General features: G+C 37.0%; 1 protein-coding gene across 4 annotated transcripts in view; it reads left to right on the plus strand.

Annotated features, from left to right (window-relative positions):
* The first annotated feature begins 1,088 nt into the window (after nucleotides 1–1,088).
* Nucleotides 1,089–18,572, plus strand: part of LOC105087357 (phosphatidylcholine translocator ABCB4) — a 49,022-nt gene continuing 31,538 nt past the window's right edge. The window contains exons 1-11 of one of the 4 annotated variants that reach the window (XM_064487609.1): nucleotides 1,089–1,138; nucleotides 2,795–2,852; nucleotides 4,173–4,364; nucleotides 5,436–5,607; nucleotides 6,674–6,798; nucleotides 9,317–9,488; nucleotides 11,590–11,703; nucleotides 12,788–12,898; nucleotides 13,105–13,230; nucleotides 15,723–15,926; nucleotides 16,285–16,455. In XM_064487609.1, coding sequence (XP_064343679.1) covers nucleotides 2,812–2,852; nucleotides 4,173–4,364; nucleotides 5,436–5,607; nucleotides 6,674–6,798; nucleotides 9,317–9,488; nucleotides 11,590–11,703; nucleotides 12,788–12,898; nucleotides 13,105–13,230; nucleotides 15,723–15,926; nucleotides 16,285–16,455 — 1,428 coding nt within the window. In that variant the 5' untranslated portion in view covers nucleotides 1,089–1,138; nucleotides 2,795–2,811. Of the gene's footprint in view, nucleotides 1,139–2,794; nucleotides 2,853–4,172; nucleotides 4,365–5,435; nucleotides 5,608–6,673; nucleotides 6,799–7,670; nucleotides 7,913–9,316; nucleotides 9,489–11,589; nucleotides 11,704–12,787; nucleotides 12,904–13,104; nucleotides 13,231–15,722; nucleotides 15,927–16,284; nucleotides 16,456–18,572 lie in introns of those variants that run through there. The other 3 variants (XM_064487611.1, XM_031454799.2, XM_064487612.1) reach the window with 3 other exon arrangements.

Below are 18,572 nucleotides of genomic sequence, written 5' to 3' on the forward strand. Positions count from 1 at the left end.
GCAGCTTCTAGAATTCCCCATTTCCTTGTAATGGGAGGCATTCAGGCAGAATAGAGTGGGAGTTTTCCATCCTGAACAGTGGAATCAATTGGGGAATTGATTTTTTAGAACTTTTTAGAATTTTGATCTAGGCTTAGCCAGAGGTTCTCATTCAACTCATCTTGGCTAAAGCCTGGGCATCTGTATTTTTTCAAGCTTCCATGTGATTTTGGTAGGCAGATAGCATTGTGAGCCAGTCAACTAGACCACTTGGATATTGTTTATTAGACTGAAGCAGCTGAGAAGACCAGGTCGAGGCCCTTTCCAGATCTAATCCCACGAGATGTCCAGATCTAGGATTCCAGATTTAGAATCCCCTGGGAACACAACAACACACATTTGTCTCACCTCTATCCTCAGGCAGCAGGAACTGTTGGTTTTCTGGGAGCTCTGAGTCCCCTAAGGTTATTAGCCCAGAATTAGATTGCCATTCTCGGCTTGGGACTCTGAGAAAGGAGCAGGTTAGATTTGGGATGTTCCTGGATTCTTGTTTCCCAGGAGGGAGATTCAATCAGTGTTATAATATTGTCATCAAGAAGAGGTAGGTTTGGAGGAGAGTAAAACTCATTTTAAGATTTCACATTCTAGGAGGGAAAACAGCCCTGTACATATCTGGAGGTTTTCCAAGATTTTGAACAACAGTCTACAAATAACACAGCTGCAGGATAGCTTGTCTGTCTTTAATTCCATACACAGTTCCCATTTGGCATATCAAAGTTGCCATATTTAAGAACTTAGGAAGGAAAGGAGCACATAGAACTGAACTGGTAAGAACAGAAGTAAAATAGGGTATGACCCCTCAAGAATCTAGTATCTGAGAAAGAGTGAGATTAACAAGCAGAAACACTTCACTAGGAACATCTCTAGAACAAACAATCCTGAGGGGGAAATTATGCCACAATCAGGGCCACACGTCTGGTAAAATTGATCCTGACAGTAGTTTAAGTTTTAAATAAAATAAATTTATTTAAAAAAATAAATTTCAACTTTATCTCCCTTTAGAAGAAGATAAGAATGATACACAGCCCCAGAACACATGACCTCAGGGCTATTTACATGTGACAAAGAAACAAAGATGAGTTTCTCTCCTAGCATCCTGGTAAATGGGAAGTGTGTGCCTGCCCTCAGATGTTTTCTCAAGAACGCGGTGGTGATATTTTATCCTGTTATTTTATGAATGCAGTAGATATGGGCTGTTTCCTTTTTATTTTTTCACTTTGTGTTTTTAAAAAAGTGAAAATAAGTCATTATCATGGGAATCAATCAGCGTAGTATAGTGTCAGGAGCTGTACAGGAGCTGTGTTAGGACTCTCGGTCTACTTGCTACCTGTATGACTTTGGGTAAGTTACTCTATCTCTCTGTGCTTCAATTTCCTCATCTGCAAAATGGGGACTTATAAAATAGTCCTACCTCATAGAGTCATCATGAAAATTAAACAATGTATGTACGGTGTTCAGAGCAATGCCTGGCATATAGTAAGTGCTCAATAAGTGATAGCTATTAATAAAACATGAAAACCAGGCAAGACACATTGACATTTCTATCAAATTAGTTCAAATTAATAGCAAATATATTTCCTTCCAGCTAATACTGATTTAAAAATACCAAAACCCAGGATTGCTGGTAAACAGGACAGGAAATGCAAGATGCTGACTGCTTGCCAGTGACCCACTGTCCAGTCTTTCAGCAACTCAGTTATCTTCCTTGTCTTTAATTTTTCTTCCTTTGCAATGACTGTAATTCAGCCTTTTTATAACTTATGCTGTGAGGAAGCATGTAAGGGAAAACACACATATATTTAAATAAAATCAACAGAAGCAAGTATCTGTAAAATGCTTTGAGCCACTGAGACAAAAAAATGCCCCTTCAATCCTGTATTTTCTATGTGGACCATTTCTTTTTTCCTTCTCTGCCTTCCACATGGCCTTCATCAGCTCCTCTCTGCTGCCTTACACGAAGCTGCTTTGCTAAAAGCCCAAGACCTCAAGGATGGGGACAGAACCTGGGAGGGCTTATCTTCCCCCATTTGGACTCTAGGTGTCCTGCACCTAAACCTTTGGGCTCTTTATTTTTTTACTTAACTTTTGTTTTTATTTAAGCATAGTTGATTTACAGTGTTTGTCATTTTCTGGTGTGACTAGTAATTCACAGCTAGTGATTCAGTCATACATACATACAAATACATGCACATACTCTTTTTCATATTATTTTTCATTATAGGTTATTACAATATTGACTTTAGTTCCTTGTACTATACAGTAAGACCTTGTTGTTTATCTATCTTGTATATTGTAGTTTGTATCTGCTCATCTCAAACTCCTAATTTATCCCTGCCCCCTCCCCTTTCCCCTTTGGTAACCATAAATTTGTTTCCTGTGTTTGTGAGTCTCTTTCTGTTTTGTAAATAAGTTCATTTGTCACATATTTTTAGATTACACATATAAGTGATATCATGTGATATTTGTCTTTCTCTTTCTGACTTACTTCACTTAGTATGACAGTCTCTAGGTTCATCCATGTTGCTGCAAATGGCATTATTTCATTCTTTTTTATGGCCGAAGTAGTATTCCAGTGTGTGTGTGTGTGTGTGTGTGTGTGTATATCTCTCTCTATATATACACTTGGGCTGTTTACATGAGTAAAATTTTTAAATGACTGGAGAATGAAAAGGAAAGAGAAAAGAGAAAAGATTTTCAAAACCTGGCAGTGCCTTTCAAGAATGTCTCATTTTTGTTTTGTTTTGTTTTGATTTAGTGAATTTTTCATTGTCAATGCTAAATCCAGGCAGAATTCTGGAAGATGAAATGACTAGGTAATTGGCTAATATATATACGTATACTTTAGTATTTGTTTATGGTGTACTTTTAGAAAATGTTTTACTTGAAAATAATTTCAAACTTAAAGCGAATGAGAACAATGTGCGAAGAGTCCCTGTGTGCTCGTTACCTTTTATTACCCTCTTTAGCCTGTTGTCATCGATACCATCTTCCCTGTCATTTAAAGTTGGTTGCACACGGCATGGCCCTTTATTCACAAATACTTCAGTGTGGTTCCTAAGAACAGGAAGGTCTCTTTATAACCACACTACAGTTACCAACATCAGTAAATTTGATATTGATACAGTACTTTGATCTAATCTACCATCTGTCTTCTGATTTTGTCAGTGGGTCTAATAATGTCATTTAATGCCATTTTCCTCCTCCTTCGGCCTTCTTAATAGAAATTTCAAAAGCCCATAACATAATGTTTGAATGTTTACATATCAATTAATGTTGCTGATTTGAATGAAGATTGTCTGTATGCTGTAGCAGGCTTACAAGGCTTCTATGCTGGAAACAGTTTGTAAAATCATATTAAAAGTCTATTTGTAAGTATTGAAACTGGATTTATTATTTTTAAAGATACTAACTTTCCTCTAAGTTAGTTAAGACTTCACTCCAAATTGGTTTGAAGTCATAACCTTTTAGCACACTATTTTAAAATTATTTACAATTCTGCCAGTTAGGAAGAGGATTTTTTGTTCCTTATGTAAACAATTTGGAAAAACTTACACTAAGAACCGTTTTGGGGGCTCACCTCTCAACCTGTTTATGCCAATGTGTAAACAGTAGAGAACTTTTTCAGTACATTAAGATATGCAAGTCTAAGGGAGAGGGTATAGCTCAAGTGGTAGAACACATGCTTAGCATGCACGGGTCCTGGGTTCAATCCCCAGTACTTCCTCCAAAAGTAAATGATTAAGTAGACCTAATTACCTCCCTCTGCCCCCACCAAAAAATAAATAAATAAAAAGTTTTAAAAAGATACGCAAGTCTAGAATATTAATTATGAAAGAGTCAAGTTGTGTCTATAAATTGTTGATATCAGTTTAAAAATGGTTTATTAACATCATGTTTTTTGCAGTTAACCGTAAAGCTTCATGTTACCTTTGGCTGGTAATTCAAGTGGATAGATTTGCCATTTCATCCTATAATTTAAGGAAAGAGAAAAAAATTAATGTGTATGTTTTATAATGGCCTACACAGTCTTTGTGATCAGCCAGTAAACTTATTAATTCCCAAATCTGAGTATTGTTACTGAAAGAGATAAATAAAGGACTGTATTTAAAGGAAACTTCCTAATTATTTTCCAGATATGCATATTATTATTCAGGATTAGGTGCTGGAGTTCTTGTTGCTGCCTATATACAAGTTTCATTTTGGACTTTGGCTGCTGGCCGACAGATTAAGAAAATTAGGCAACAGTTTTTTCATGCTATTCTACGAAAAGAAATAGGCTGGTTTGACCTCAATGACACCACTGAACTTAATACACGGCTAACAGAGTAAGTATATTGTTAATGTCACCATTTCATAAAGAAGTTAACTGCTAATGATGTGAAAATTTGTCAAGGGAAGATTTTAAATGAAAAATATTTCTATTACATTAAGCATTTGGTGATTATTGGGAGTGGATCGTCTGCCAGCCATCTCTAGCACCTACAGCCTGTGCCACAGTGAGCTTTCCTCCTCTGTCAGTTTTCTCTCCTCGGCTATATGCTATGTATATTTGAGGCCTGAGCTCACGTCTAATACTTGTTTCTCTCTCGTGGAGTTTATCACAGGCCTGACAGATATTATACACTCAATTAAGATGGCTGAATGAGTGAATTCACAAGGAGTCTCATCTTAGTAATTGTTGACTCTTCACTTATTCAAAAAATATTTGAGGAGCTATTATGCAACAAGCACTGTTCTCGACGTGTGTGATAGACCGGTAAAGCGAAAAAGATCTCGGTCCTTTTTGTTGTGGACATTTCCAGCAGGGGGAGATAGAGGGTAAACTTTTTCTGACTGTTCGTCCTGGCAAGAGTGTCATCAGCCAATGAAGCCAAAGAGGAGGGAAGATTAGCTCATTTAGGGTCTGGCTGGCCTCCCTGAGGACCTCAGCTTTCACTCTGAGTGAAATGGGCAGCCAGTGGATGTTTCTGATCTGAGAAGTGACATGTTCGGATTTACGTTTTCAAAGGACTGCTGTATTGGAAGGAGAGTGGGTTGAGAATAGCACTAAGGGTAGAAGCAAAGAACTCTTCTCTATAACTGTGACAGTGCCCTCCCTAGCTCCTCCTTTTAAACAAATTGACTCTTTTGTTCAAAATGCTACTATGTCTAATAGAATTCACTAATTTAAATAGCATCAACTCTAATGATATTAACTTCTTAGAAGCATGAACTAATCTGAATTTCTTCCTTTGTACAGTATTTAGGTGGGGAAAATATCATTCAAGAGGCTAAGACTGAAAGAGGCTTGCAGGAATCTGAACAAATTTTTGCCTGTCCCTGTTTTTGATAGATGTCTACTTCACCTTTCTGATGAAGACCTCCGCCTGTAACCGCTTAGGTGTGATCTTTTTTAGTGACATCTCCAAAATTGGTGAAGGAATTGGTGACAAGGTTGGAATGTTCTTTCAAGCAATAGCCACGTTTTTTGCAGGATTCATAGTGGGGTTTACCAGAGGATGGAAGCTCACCCTTGTGGTAATGGCCATCAGCCCTGTCCTGGGACTCTCTACAGCCATTTGGGCAAAGGTATGCAAAACTTGGGCATTTCCGCGTGTGTTAACCTACACAGACAGAGCTACTTTTAATATGCAGGATTCTGGTACCTGTACTTGTGCAGATCTGTGTTGAATGGCATTTGAAGCCACATCCAGGGGGTTTCAGGATGGTGGAATAATAGGACCACCCTTTCCAGGAAACCAAATCCAGAAGCACATTGTAACTATGGTGCTCTAATAAGGAAATGAATTTTTTAATGGGGCTCAAAATGTCACAGTTATTAGCTCAGTTACAGGTTTTCTGCACTGTTATTGCTTTAGGTAAATCTTTTGGCATAGTAATTTAAATTACATATATGGTTATGTCCATATTTAAGTAAACACAACTTTTAAGTATAGCATTCCTCCAAACTACTGCATGAATACAAAAAAATTTAAATAAGTTTGAATTTGTTCTATTTAGTTTTAATTTTGCCTTGCAATAAAACTCACGTAACCTGTTCTATTTCAGCCAACACTCCAGAGTTAAGAAATTCTACTGGCAATTTTTGCTCATTCTGAGGTTGATGATTTACTTAGTAAACTACTGGTCTCTCTCTCTCTCTCTTTTTGTTGTTTTTTGATTCTTTCTTTACCTTTCTCCTGCAATATCTTATTTAGCCATCTTATGATTCAGTGGAATGTCCAAACTAAGTCTGGAAGTATTGTTTTCAGAGTAATTAAAAATTGTGCAATAAAGGAAAGGACAGTGAATCCTTTCCAAGCAGTAAGGTTTTATTTTTAGTTTATTTTGCAGTGAGCAGAGAAAAAACAGTAGCAGATGTGGAATTCAACACTGGTCCCCAAAAGACTATTTGGGGAATTATGTGTGACTCCCCTTGAGGGGTGGGTCAGACCCAGGCTTCGTTGGGGGAGGGGCAGTGGTGTAAAGCAGCCACTGGATCTGGTGCACTGGGTGGGGTTTGCTTCATGACTTCAGTGTTTGGTAAAGGACAGGGTTTGAGAAGAAAAAGTCAGTTAAAGAGTTGATCAGACTGTTTTTTAACCTTTTCCCTCCTCCCTTATACAAAAGTCATGAATATTTCTCTCCTGTCCAGATACTTTCCACGTTTAGTGACATAGAACTTGCTGCATATGCCAAAGCAGGCGCGGTGGCTGCAGAGGCTCTGGGGGGCATCAGGACCGTGATAGCTTTCGGGGGCCAGAACCGAGAGCTGCAAAGGTCAGGAAGGTTCTTTGTCCACTAGTTCAGAGAACCCACTTTTACATTTTGTTACTTATTCTTTTGTGGTATATGTTTACTGCTTTCCTTTTCCTGATATTAACCCCTCACCCACAAAATATAGGCACCCTGTGCTGATGGCTAGAGTTTAATGTCAGACTGTGAAGCAGGATTCTTACCCTTTTGTGTTCCATGGACTCCTTTGTCAGTCTGATGACAACTGTGGACTCTCTTCTTAGAAATGATTTTAAATGCATAAAACAAAATGTGTAGGATCACAAAGGACACCGATTATAGTCAAGTGTAGTGATCAAAATATTTATAAATTATGATATAGGAAATATGTCTCTATTGTTGACATATTAAATACTAAGAGCTAAATGTGGGTCTAGTAACTACTGCAATTCAAAGTAGGGTTGCAGGTAAAGGATATTTCAAGATATCTGTAACAATTAGAACATGATATGAAAATGATCTGGGATTTCTATTGGCAACAAGAGTCCCAGTTACTGCTAATACTACAGTGATTTGTTGCCTGCAGTGATGATAATCAAAGGAAATGGTAAATTTCAGTGAGAGGTTAGTGAAAACAAATATGTAATTTCTTTCCCCAATCAAGTTCCTTAACCATGGATCCCAGATCAAGTACCCCGGCTCTAAAGAAGCTTGATAGACAAAAACCTAAATGCCAGAACACAGCACCCTAATAAAGGCTGCTCCCCTCTACTTAAATGCCCCAACCCTTTTTCTTTAAATACCCGCAGCCCCTCCTATAGCCACAGTAGGAGTCTATGTAAAGTATTTTCTCTGGCTGTTCTGTGGGACTCTTGATACGTACCCACAACTGTTTGAAAAAGAAATTCTATGGAAATTCTTCAGCCTTAAAAGCAAAGATTCCTTAGTTCCTTCTTTTCCATTTTCTATTTTCCTACACCTGCAGCCCTCTTCAAAACCAACACTTGCCTGGTTCTCTAACCTCTTCCTTTTTCTCTCTCACTGCTGCTTCCTGTACATGGTAGCCACACAGACCACACTAACCCCCAGTTGGACCTCAGGATGTGAGTGTAATCAGTGCCGCTCCATTAGCTGCAGTAGGCGAGCCGCCCAAGCGAAGGTAATTACAGCATGTCCACTGCTGACACCAGAGCCCCGTGTCACTTTGGAGGCAACGTAAACCTACTTGTCCGTGCCTTCTGGCCCAGCCACATGGAACTAGGCACAGTGCTGGACATGGCATGCTGGCTGTCTTCCCAGGGACGCAGCTCTGCTCAGTGAATGCATCACCCAACCCTGAAGAAAGAGCTCTGAAGAGTTGGGTGCTTTAAGTAATCAAAAGTCATAATTTTTGGTGGCAGCAGACATTGTTAAAAAACTAATAAATTCTCAACATCTTGTTCGGTTAAGCTAAAAAAACTATGATGTTGTTTGTCTTTTGTTAGAAACAAAAACACTCTGACATATGTGGTATTTTCCCTAAAGTCCCGTTTTATAGCCAGTGAGTTTTTTTTTTTTCCCTGATTTTAGGAAAATTAAATTTGACACACCTTCTGTGTCTAGCATTGGAAAAGTAGATTTAATTTAAATTTATGGGGAAAACATTGTAATTTAATAGAACCATTCTAGACATTTATAGATGTACATCAAATCCTAGAAACCAGTAATATGAATTTTAATTACTATTCAAAAATATGACAGTAGTAGAATGAGTAATATTGTGGAAGAGATTAAGTTCTAAAACAATAGTAATAACAATAGGAAGAGGATTTGTCAGGTTTTGCCAACAATGTGCTAGCACGGTAATAACTACTTTCTGTAATTATCTGTCATCCTCACAGCCATCTTGCAAGCTGGGCATTATTGACTCCATTTCACAGGTGGGATGAAACTAAAATCTAGAACAACTGGATAAGGACCTATCTCCCATAAGTAGCAACCACTTTATAGCCTTGCCCCCTGGCTTGGCAGTTGAAGGACAGTCTGATCAGAAACAAAATCAAACAAAACAAGAAAGCAAAGGCCCAAGTATATGTACAAAAACATGTGAAATTCCTGTCCCTCACCCAATGGGACAGCAGAGGGAGGGTTTTCTTTTCTCTAGAGAAGAAAAATTGAGCTGTGTATCTAGCTCTTTTAAGAGCCCTGAACAGCGTTTACATTTTGGTGTTTTCCCTGATTGGCTTGGTTTCTTCTCTTCCACCTTAACCTTGACTTGTAATGCTGGCCATGAAGGCGATGGTGAGGCTCTTCTGTCTCCCAGGGATGAGAGTTCCATTCTGGAACAGCTCTGGGAACTTGGGTGGGACTGGTGGAGACCAAGGGAGATGGGTCCAGATCGGCAGAGAAAAGGCTCAGATCAGTTCTGGTCCTGGCCGATCTTGGACTGGGTCAGTTCAGTTTTCACCAGGGGTTTCTTACTTGATGGCTCTGTTCCTTAAATCTCCAACCCTATAGGAGGTGAATGTGGCCCCAATTATGGATTGTTTTCTTATTATCATGTTTCCCCCTCATTTTCTGGTAGGTACCAGAGACATCTAGAAAATGCCAAAAAGATTGGAATTAAAAAAGTTATTTCAGCAAGCATTTCCATGGGCATTGCCTTCCTGTTAATATACGCATCGTATGCGCTGGCCTTCTGGTATGGGTCCATTCTAGTTATATCAAAAGAATACACTATTGGAAATGCATTGACAGTAAGTAGTTTTCCTCGTATTTATGAAGAATCTGAAAATACTGTTATTTATCTCTCTTTTCTTTCATTTTCCTCCTTTTTGAAGGATGAGCCATGGTTTTAGGCTTTTTTCTTGGTGAATCTTTGCTCTGTCCTGTGGGCAGAGCTGGCCTTCTAGAATACACAGGGCATAATTATTTGTAGGGGCAAGAAAATAGCCCCTACCCAATTAGTAGTTAAACCAATTGAGAAACAAATGCAACATGTAAACAAATAAAAATTGAATGAATGTATGAATGAACAAATATTGATTGGAGCCATCCTCATTCTGCCTGTGAGTTTCATTATATAAGAAAGTAGACATTATTATAGATAGGTCATAGTATGAGAGGATGTTAAATTTACATAATATAAATACAAAATATAATATAAAACATCAGCTATCCAAAAAATAAGATGGAAAGTTATTTTAGTTTGTTAGCTTCATTTTATGGTTATAAAAATAATATGTACTAGCTATAGAAAGAATTAGAATAGAGACTTAAAAATTAAAAATTACATAGAATTACTTACAATCTACAAATCCATATACACTGAATGATAACTTTTGGTGTATACCTTCCAGATCATTTTCTATATGTAAATTCTTTCTTTCAAAACTCCGATTTTACTATGCATACCTTTCTGTAAATTTTTTATAAACTAGCAACATATTGTGACCTTCTTTCCATGTCAGTGGCAGTCAGAACAACATGTAACCATTCAACGAGCAATCTTTTAAAACCTGCACTCCCCGATCCTTCTAACCAGAGGACACCGGACACAGTTTGTCCTCTTGATGATGACTTAGGGACATTACGAAAATGTATCATTTCAAAATGTTTTCCAGAGTGGTAGCTTCAGATTCCATTGAAGTGCTGAGGGCCATTTGGCTGGATGAGCTTTTGTAATTTCTGAGTCTGTTTTTTTTCTCCTTTTGGTCTCCTGTCTGGTTGTCAGCTTGGAAGCTCTCCACCTTTCCTCACTTCCTCATTTACTAAATTTTATGAAGAAGGGAGATTGAAACTTTACTCTACCATTCACCCTCTGTGATGAGTGTGTCCTCTCTGGCTTGGTCCCCCCATTTATGGTACATGGACAGTGACATCTCCCCAGCAGGGCTGCAGAGTGACATCCATGATGCAGGGAGCCCAGTGATGCCCCCTGTGTAGAGACCGAGTGCTCCAGTGCTCCACTGATTTTGGCACTGATTTTGGTAGAGACGTTTTTGCTTCCTTCCTGGTCTTTCTCTGTATTGCAAATAGTGGGTAGATATTTCAGGGATATTGGAGTTTTGGGTGTGTTAAGTGTTATTGTTACTGTCTTCTGAAAAAGGTCAAACTATACGTAGACTTTCCATCACATCCAGAGAGAAAGAAGTCCTTTCTCTTCATTTATGTTTTCCTCAATTAACGTATGCTAATAACCTGGATTCCTGAAGTTATAGTCTTGACTTTTCTCTATCAGTGTATTTTCCGAGTGTAAAAACTATGAAGGGATATGCATTAAGTTTTTGTGCTATCGTACAGAATAGTTGTGTAAAGGAGTTATTAATCAGTGCACACAGGTGCGATTTAGTGTTTTATAATGTGTGAACTATTACTTCTTATGGTAAAAATCTTATCAAAATATGTATGCAAAATGGTATTTTTTAAGGAAAATTTCATGTGGCTGAAATCTACCCATGTTTCATCATAAACATCCTGTGTACTTCCATGCATAGTTAAAGAAAATCATACATGACTGATGACAAAATATAAAATGTTTTCCTCTGGTAGCAGTAGCTTCAGAATCAAGGAAGGAGGTTTGAAAATTTTTTTCTGACTCCATGTAAGCCCAGGAGAAGAGCATCAGATAGTTTGGCAAGCTAGACCAAAGAAGTATTTTTGAGATTGAAGAAACTCATTCATGCAGTAACATACTGTGTTCACCTTGTAAATTGTGCTCTTTTGTCAAAAAAAATCTTGAAGGGATAAACCTAAACTCAATCCTTTGGGTTGTTAGTGTTTCAAACAAACTGTGTTCAAGATAATGACAGTTGCCTGAATGGGGCTTAGAACTTTTCCTTGTGTTCTCTCGCTCAGGTCTTTTTCTCGATCCTGATCGGAGCTTTCAGCATTGGACAGGCTGCTCCCTGTATCAATGCTTTTGCCAATGCAAGGGGAGCAGCATGTGCCATCTTTGACATTATTGATAATGTGAGTCATTTATTATTTTAATGCTGAAAAATTCTTTGAGGCTTGGGTAACTAAATCTGGCTTTAGGTTGAATGTCCTATGAAAATTAATTATGTGACATGAACCACCTCTCCTTAGTAATGAATGAAATAACATGCCCCTTGTTCCTATTTCTCAAAGTTTATCTTTGAATAATCCAGCACCACTGATCTCAGTTTGGAAAAGTACATCTTGCCCTGGTGCGTTACTATTAGAGTTCGGAGCAAAGATGTTTGTTTCTCTAGTTTTTGTCTTTTTCTCTTTCATTTTGTAGGCAGCCTGAGAATATTATGATTTCTATACAGGGTGAGTGGGTGGAAAAATTATTTGTGGGGCCAAAATTGACAGCGTGTTTTGGTTCCCCCCCCCCCCCTTAAAAAATGATCATGGCACCTATGATATAATTTTGAATCCACTGTATTGAATATGTTGTACTGACCACAGTGAAATAAAGAAATTAGTTTTGACATATTAAATTACGTCACTGCATTTACACAGAGAAAATGCAAACTAGATAACTGAAATCTGATGGTTAAATCCAAGCAATTCCTCCTGTTTCACCAGTCTAAGACATGAGAAAATTGTTCAGCCTCTGCAAATCTTGAAAGTTTACATTGTTCCTAAATAATTTGGCTCTAACCAATTGTTCAGTCTTCTCAATTCAGTCCATTACATTTATGATTTAGGAACAGGCTAATTTTCACCAAATGCTGAAATACCTGGATATATCAATTATAGTGTTTTTTTGTTTTTCAGCTGTATAAATGTGCACATCTGATCGTTTAGAAAATTTATGAGGGTGTGCCAGAAACTTAAAGTGAACTATTGTATGAAATGAAAGTAATGTATCCCTTATTTACTTTTCCAGAAGAATCTATTTTCTGAGAAGGAATATTTCCTAAAGCACATACACACATACACATATACAGTCTCCACCATAGGTTCTGTCTCATGAGGGGGAGTAGGCCATTCTGGGTCCTATTTTTTGAATTTGCTGAAGCATATTCCTTAAATACACAACTATTTGTCCTATGAAGGAATAGTCATTGATTTTTGTTTTATTTAGAATCCTAAAATTGACAGTTTTTCAGAGAGAGGACACAAACCAGACAACATCAAAGGCGATTTGGAGTTCAATGGTGTTCATTTCTCCTATCCAGCTCGACCTGATGTCAAGGTATTGTAAGTAATATTTATAGGAATTCCTAATTCAGAATGATTGTTTAATCATCTTAAAGAATCCAAAGTCTCTATTATTTTGATGTGTATGTGCTTTTTCCTTTTGAGTTTTTATTAGTTTTTTTTTTTTTTCAAATTTAAAATGGAATAAAATTCTTCCACTTTCAGGCTTTTGTGGTGAAGTGAGTTCTTTTTCTCTCACAGATCTTGAAAGGCCTCAGCTTGAAGGTTCAGAGGGGGCAGATGGTGGCCCTGGTTGGGAACAGTGGCTGCGGGAAAAGCACCACGGTCCAGCTGGTGCAGAGGCTCTATGACCCTGATGAGGGTATGGTAAGTGGGAAGAACCACCTTCTCCAAAGTGGGAAGTTGGGCACCAATTAACCCGTTGAAATGGTTTTTTAGTAACAAATTAGCCTGTGAATCCAATTTTGGTAAAAAGGCTACGTAACCGAAGTGCATCTGGAAAGTACCTTCCAATCCTTGGGCTGGTCTAACAAAAGTATTCAAGATGATGTCAGCCAAGAAACTAGACAATACTCGCCTCTGTTCCAGCTAAGTTTTTCATAACTCACTAGATCACTGGAAAATAGTTATCCAAACCACTGAGAGGATTATTTTCAATGACTTATTGGGTTTGGTCAAAAGTATTCCATACAGCAATTGTGGACAACCTGGTTTTCAGGGTCACAGGAAATCTTAGGACAGTAATTAAGTTCCTCAAAGACAGCTGAGTTTTCTTTCTTTTTTTAAAATTTTTTTTTTTCATTTTAATTTGTAAAAAAGTTCTGGGAGGGAATTAGGTTTATTGGTTTCTAGAGGAGACACTGGGGATTGAACCCAGGACCTTATGCATGCTAAATACACACTCTACCACTTGAGCTATATCCTCCCCTAAGTTCTCTTAAGTGTTGAAATATCTGAAGGGGAAAGTGAGATGGTCTCTAAGAAACTTCTGGGGACACGGGGAACTGTAATAGCCTAGGGTATATATTTTTTGCCTTTTAAAAATTTTGTTATAAATTCAAACTTACAGAAAAGTTGCAAGCAGAGAAGTCACGTATACTCTTCACCCAGATTTACTCATTGTTTCTGTTTTGACCTACTTGCCTTATTAGTCTTTCTTTCTCATGCACGTGCATATGTATGTATGTATTACACACACACACATGCATTTTTTTCTGAACCTTTGAGAATAAGCTAAAGATATGATGCTCCTTGATGCCTGCATACTTGAGAATATATTTTCTGAGAAGAATGAAATTCTCTTACAAATTCAGAAAATTTAGCACAAATAAAATGCTAGCCTACAGTATATATTCAAATTTCCTCAACTGTACCAACTTTAGGACATTGACTTTACCTGAGGTTAAAATGCACTATAATACAACAATTATGAAAACAGAGCTTTACGTGTTACAAAGGAAAACAAAAAACATAAAAAGGCATTGAGGTAGAACAGAGAATGCAGGAATTAATACAAAGTTTTCCAGGATACACAAGTTATTTATTTATTTCATTTAATAAAATTAACAAACATTTTTGGAAGAATCTGCTATTACTAAGGAGGACCATAGGGCCATCCTCATTTCCTACAGCAGACTCTAGGCTGGTTGAAGTATAAACAGTTTTCTTTATTTTTTAAAAAGAACCTAATAAATGCTAACAATTGGGGATTAAACATTTAAAAATGACTTATTTTTAAAAGTATTATTTGAATAGTACATATTTTTCTAGAAAATATACATGTCAGTAAGAAAAAAGTCTTCAGAAATTCTGTAACTCAGATATTCACTGTTCACATCATGATTTAAGAATTTCCTTAAATCACTGAAATTTCACTGAAATAATAGAAGAAATGCCCAGTGGCATAGCTGACTGATTCAATTTTTCCTTAGACCTCTCTCCAATAAAAATCAGTAAAGCTATAATAAAAGAAAGCAATAAATTGGAACAAATGATTTATGATATATATGGAAAAACTATTATATTTAATATTTTAGTAATTAATATGAATCTATCATACGATAAGAGCATGCAAATCTTTTGAGAATATAGATTTGTAAAAAGTTTCAAGAAATGTTCAGCCTCACTTATATACAAATTAAAGCTAATATAAGCTACCACTATACACTTTTTGATTAGAAAAAACAGGTGAAAATGAAAAAACTCAGAGCTAGTAAATTATAATTAAGCAGATATGTTTATATATTCCTGCTGACAGTGTAAATTATTAAGATCTCTTTAGAGGATTGTTTATTCAACGTTCATTCAGCAAGTAATAAATGCCCAACCTATGCCAGTTACTGTGTAAAGTTAAGCAATTGTTATTGGAGAAGAAAAAATAAATCATCTTCTTCAGCCTTTTAATTCTGTATTTTTACATTGATTGTCCTTCAGTGTTCCTTGAAGGGAGACAAATATTCAGCAGGTAAGAAATGCTAAAGTAAGTTAAGGTATATTAAATATATTTAAACATCATAATGCCATCAAAATGATATGTAGACTAGGTAAATGGACATTTTTACTCAAATGTAATAATGGTAAGCAAAGATAATAGTCACACAAAAAATACATAGCCCAGTATATACTCACTTACAGAGAATAATCCATCCATGAAAAAACTACATGTAAGATAATAAATATCACAAGAGAAAATACACTTTATATTTTTAGTCTTGCACATAGCTATTTATTTCCAATTCTCATTTCTAACCACTGAAATAAGGTAAATATTAGCTAAGGCTTTTTTAGTAACAAAGAGTCTTGTTGCTTGAGATGTCAGATGGTTTAAAATATGTCATGGCGATATTTCATTTTTTCAGATTACCATCGATGGGCAGGATATTAGGACGTTCAATGTGAGGTACCTGAGGGAGATTATTGGAGTGGTGAGTCAAGAGCCAGTGCTATTTTCTACCACAATTGCTGAAAATATTCGTTATGGCCGTGGAAATGTCACCATGGATGAAATAATGAAGGCTGTCAAGGAAGCCAACGCCTATGAGTTTATCATGAAATTACCACAGGTAGAGCCTTTGTTAGTATAATTGCCCTTGAAATTAGAATTTCACCTCATACAACTGATTTCTTTCTTCAAAGGTCAAGTTAATAATGCTTTGCTAGGTAAGTCCCTTGAATTATTCAGGTGGAGGGTTAGGGAGTATAGCTTAGATGGAGCACCATATACCTATGGTACATGAATCATACAAAATTTTGTGCAGAGTATGTGTGAGTAGTGTTTTAGAATTCAGCATTTATTTATCGTAATTTGTGACTCATTATGATGGTCAAAATGAAGCTCCATGTTGTCTTCATGAATTTCTAGACTCCATAGCTCTTTCTTTTTGAAATCCTTCAAGAGCTCCACCATGCTTTCTGTTGTAGAAATTTGACACCCTGGTTGGGGAGAGAGGGGCCCAGCTGAGCGGTGGACAGAAACAGAGAATCGCAATTGCTCGGGCCCTGGTTCGCAACCCCAAGATCCTCCTGCTGGATGAGGCCACTTCGGCGCTGGACACTGAGAGTGAAGCTGAGGTCCAGGCAGCTCTGGATAAGGTCAGTGGACCCTCTACCTCGGAAGGACCAGCAAACTGACACTTGATTGAAAATCCTTGCCAGTGCTGTGCCAGTCTAGGTTGAAAAACATGAACATAAGAGCAAATGAAGCTCTCTCATGGGGCGTTATTGATTATCTCCTTTCTGTCAGGTCATGCTGCAGAGAGAGGTGGATGACCCCTTAACTGACTTGCTCTGACCAAGGTGCAGTGAGCCCCAATCCAGGCCTATGCAGTGAGCCCCTTCGCATTGTTTTTGGGGTTTTTTTTCTGGTTTTTCTTGGTTTGGGTTTTTTTGGTGTTTTTTTTTTGGTTTTTTTTTTTTTTTTTTTGGTGTTTTTGCAGAGAATCTAGGACTTTGGTCAAAAATAGTTCCGTTAAAATGTACAAAGAAGAATCTGGTTACCTAGACACTGGTCCAGCTGGAAAAAAATTCAAAATACTTTCCTTTTTTTGTAGGCAGTACCTCATCTTTCTCTAGTCATAAAAGGGCGTTGGTGCTTTCCTGGAAATAAAATTCCATTTGTGTGTTTGTCTAAGCAAATAAATAAGCCACACACATTAAGACTACTGAGCTCCCAGGCCAGCTCAGATGTTTCTAAATCTGTCACTATCATCTTTACTAAGCTGAAGCTTCACAGGCAGAACCTGATCTTGGGACCCTTCCAATGCAGTATAGAAACCAGAGTCAGATGACACCATGTAAGTGGATTTCAAACACATAAATATCATAAATATATTTGAGTCAAGAAAGCTTAGTAACAAAATGTGCAAGTTACCTAACAGTTCTATCCAAACTACCTCTTGAAATTTTAGAGGTGAGCTGTATGAACCTTATTTTCTCAGGAAAATGTATACCTGAATCCTAAGTAAACACAACTGCCTCATGTGCTGTAAACTGTAGTTAATTAATGCTTCTTGGTTTATCAGGTTAATATTTTGGCTTATCTTATATAATTTAATAATTAATGAGAAATGATGACAATTATTCCTCACATGTTTTTATGCTGAATTATATTGTTTTCATGTATATTGTCTCAAGATTAAGAGACCGAAATATAATACATAGGAGACTTGTATTTGGTTGGTTAAAGTGGCTTAAATCAGGAAATCATAAAAAATAAATACATGTACAAATTAAACAATTAATTTTAACTTAAAACGCATTAAACGGGCATTCATGTGTCAATATAGACCTTTTAGCACAAAGTTAGGTAGGATAAGAGAAATATTTATATCTATTGTTATTCCTCCCAGATTGCCTATCCTGGAAGAATAGTATTTTCCTTTTGTCACTGGATCCTTTATACATTTATCAGTACCTCATGTGTGGCACCAACTTATTGCACTTAGGCATTTATTTTCATGCCTCTCTCCTAGAAAGAGTAAACCCCCAAGAGACAGCATAAATCAGTGGTTCATGTTTGTATCTCTGTAACACCCACTCCGGTGCCTTGCAAATAGTAAAGCCTAAATAAATTTTTACTGAATTGATTACCATGGCCTAGCTTATTGAGATAATACATGTCTACAGTAGAAAAAAGTTATAATGATCATATCAGCTTTTGGCTCAATAGATAGCAACTATTCATCAAAATGAATAAAAGACTTTTTGATATAAGTTCTTAAAGAAGAATACAAAAGCAGACTTGATAAAGACTTAAAGAAAGTCAATAATCACAAAGTTTCATACCTACACAAACTTTCCTACTCACAGTGTTTCTATACTAGAGGGGCAAGAAAAGAACCAAAATGGTGATTTAATGAAATGATCCCCCAAAATTTCATTTTACGCTTTTTTTTCCCAGAAGTTCCAGAAAGACTAATGGATTATTAGTATTTCTTTTCTTTGTTTGGCCCTGCCTTTCATCCCTGCACATCCAAAATGAGTAGAAGTTCCAAATTTCTTAGGAGCTGGTATCTCTGAATCTAGGAAATTTATTTGCCAGTGTCTTGTCATCACTGGGGTGTTTGACATCTCTGAAAAAAACATCCCTTTGTGTCGCATCTCTTTGACTCTAGCTCAGATTTCTTGGTCATGGGTGACAGCTGCTAACTTTGAAATTCACAAATACATATTTTGTTTCTCCCGCACACAGTCCTTCACTTGCAAGTCTG

The sequence above is a fragment of the Camelus dromedarius genome, chromosome 7 (genome assembly GCF_036321535.1).
Source record: "Camelus dromedarius isolate mCamDro1 chromosome 7, mCamDro1.pat, whole genome shotgun sequence".
In the NCBI taxonomy this organism is placed as follows: Eukaryota; Metazoa; Chordata; class Mammalia; order Artiodactyla; family Camelidae; genus Camelus; species Camelus dromedarius.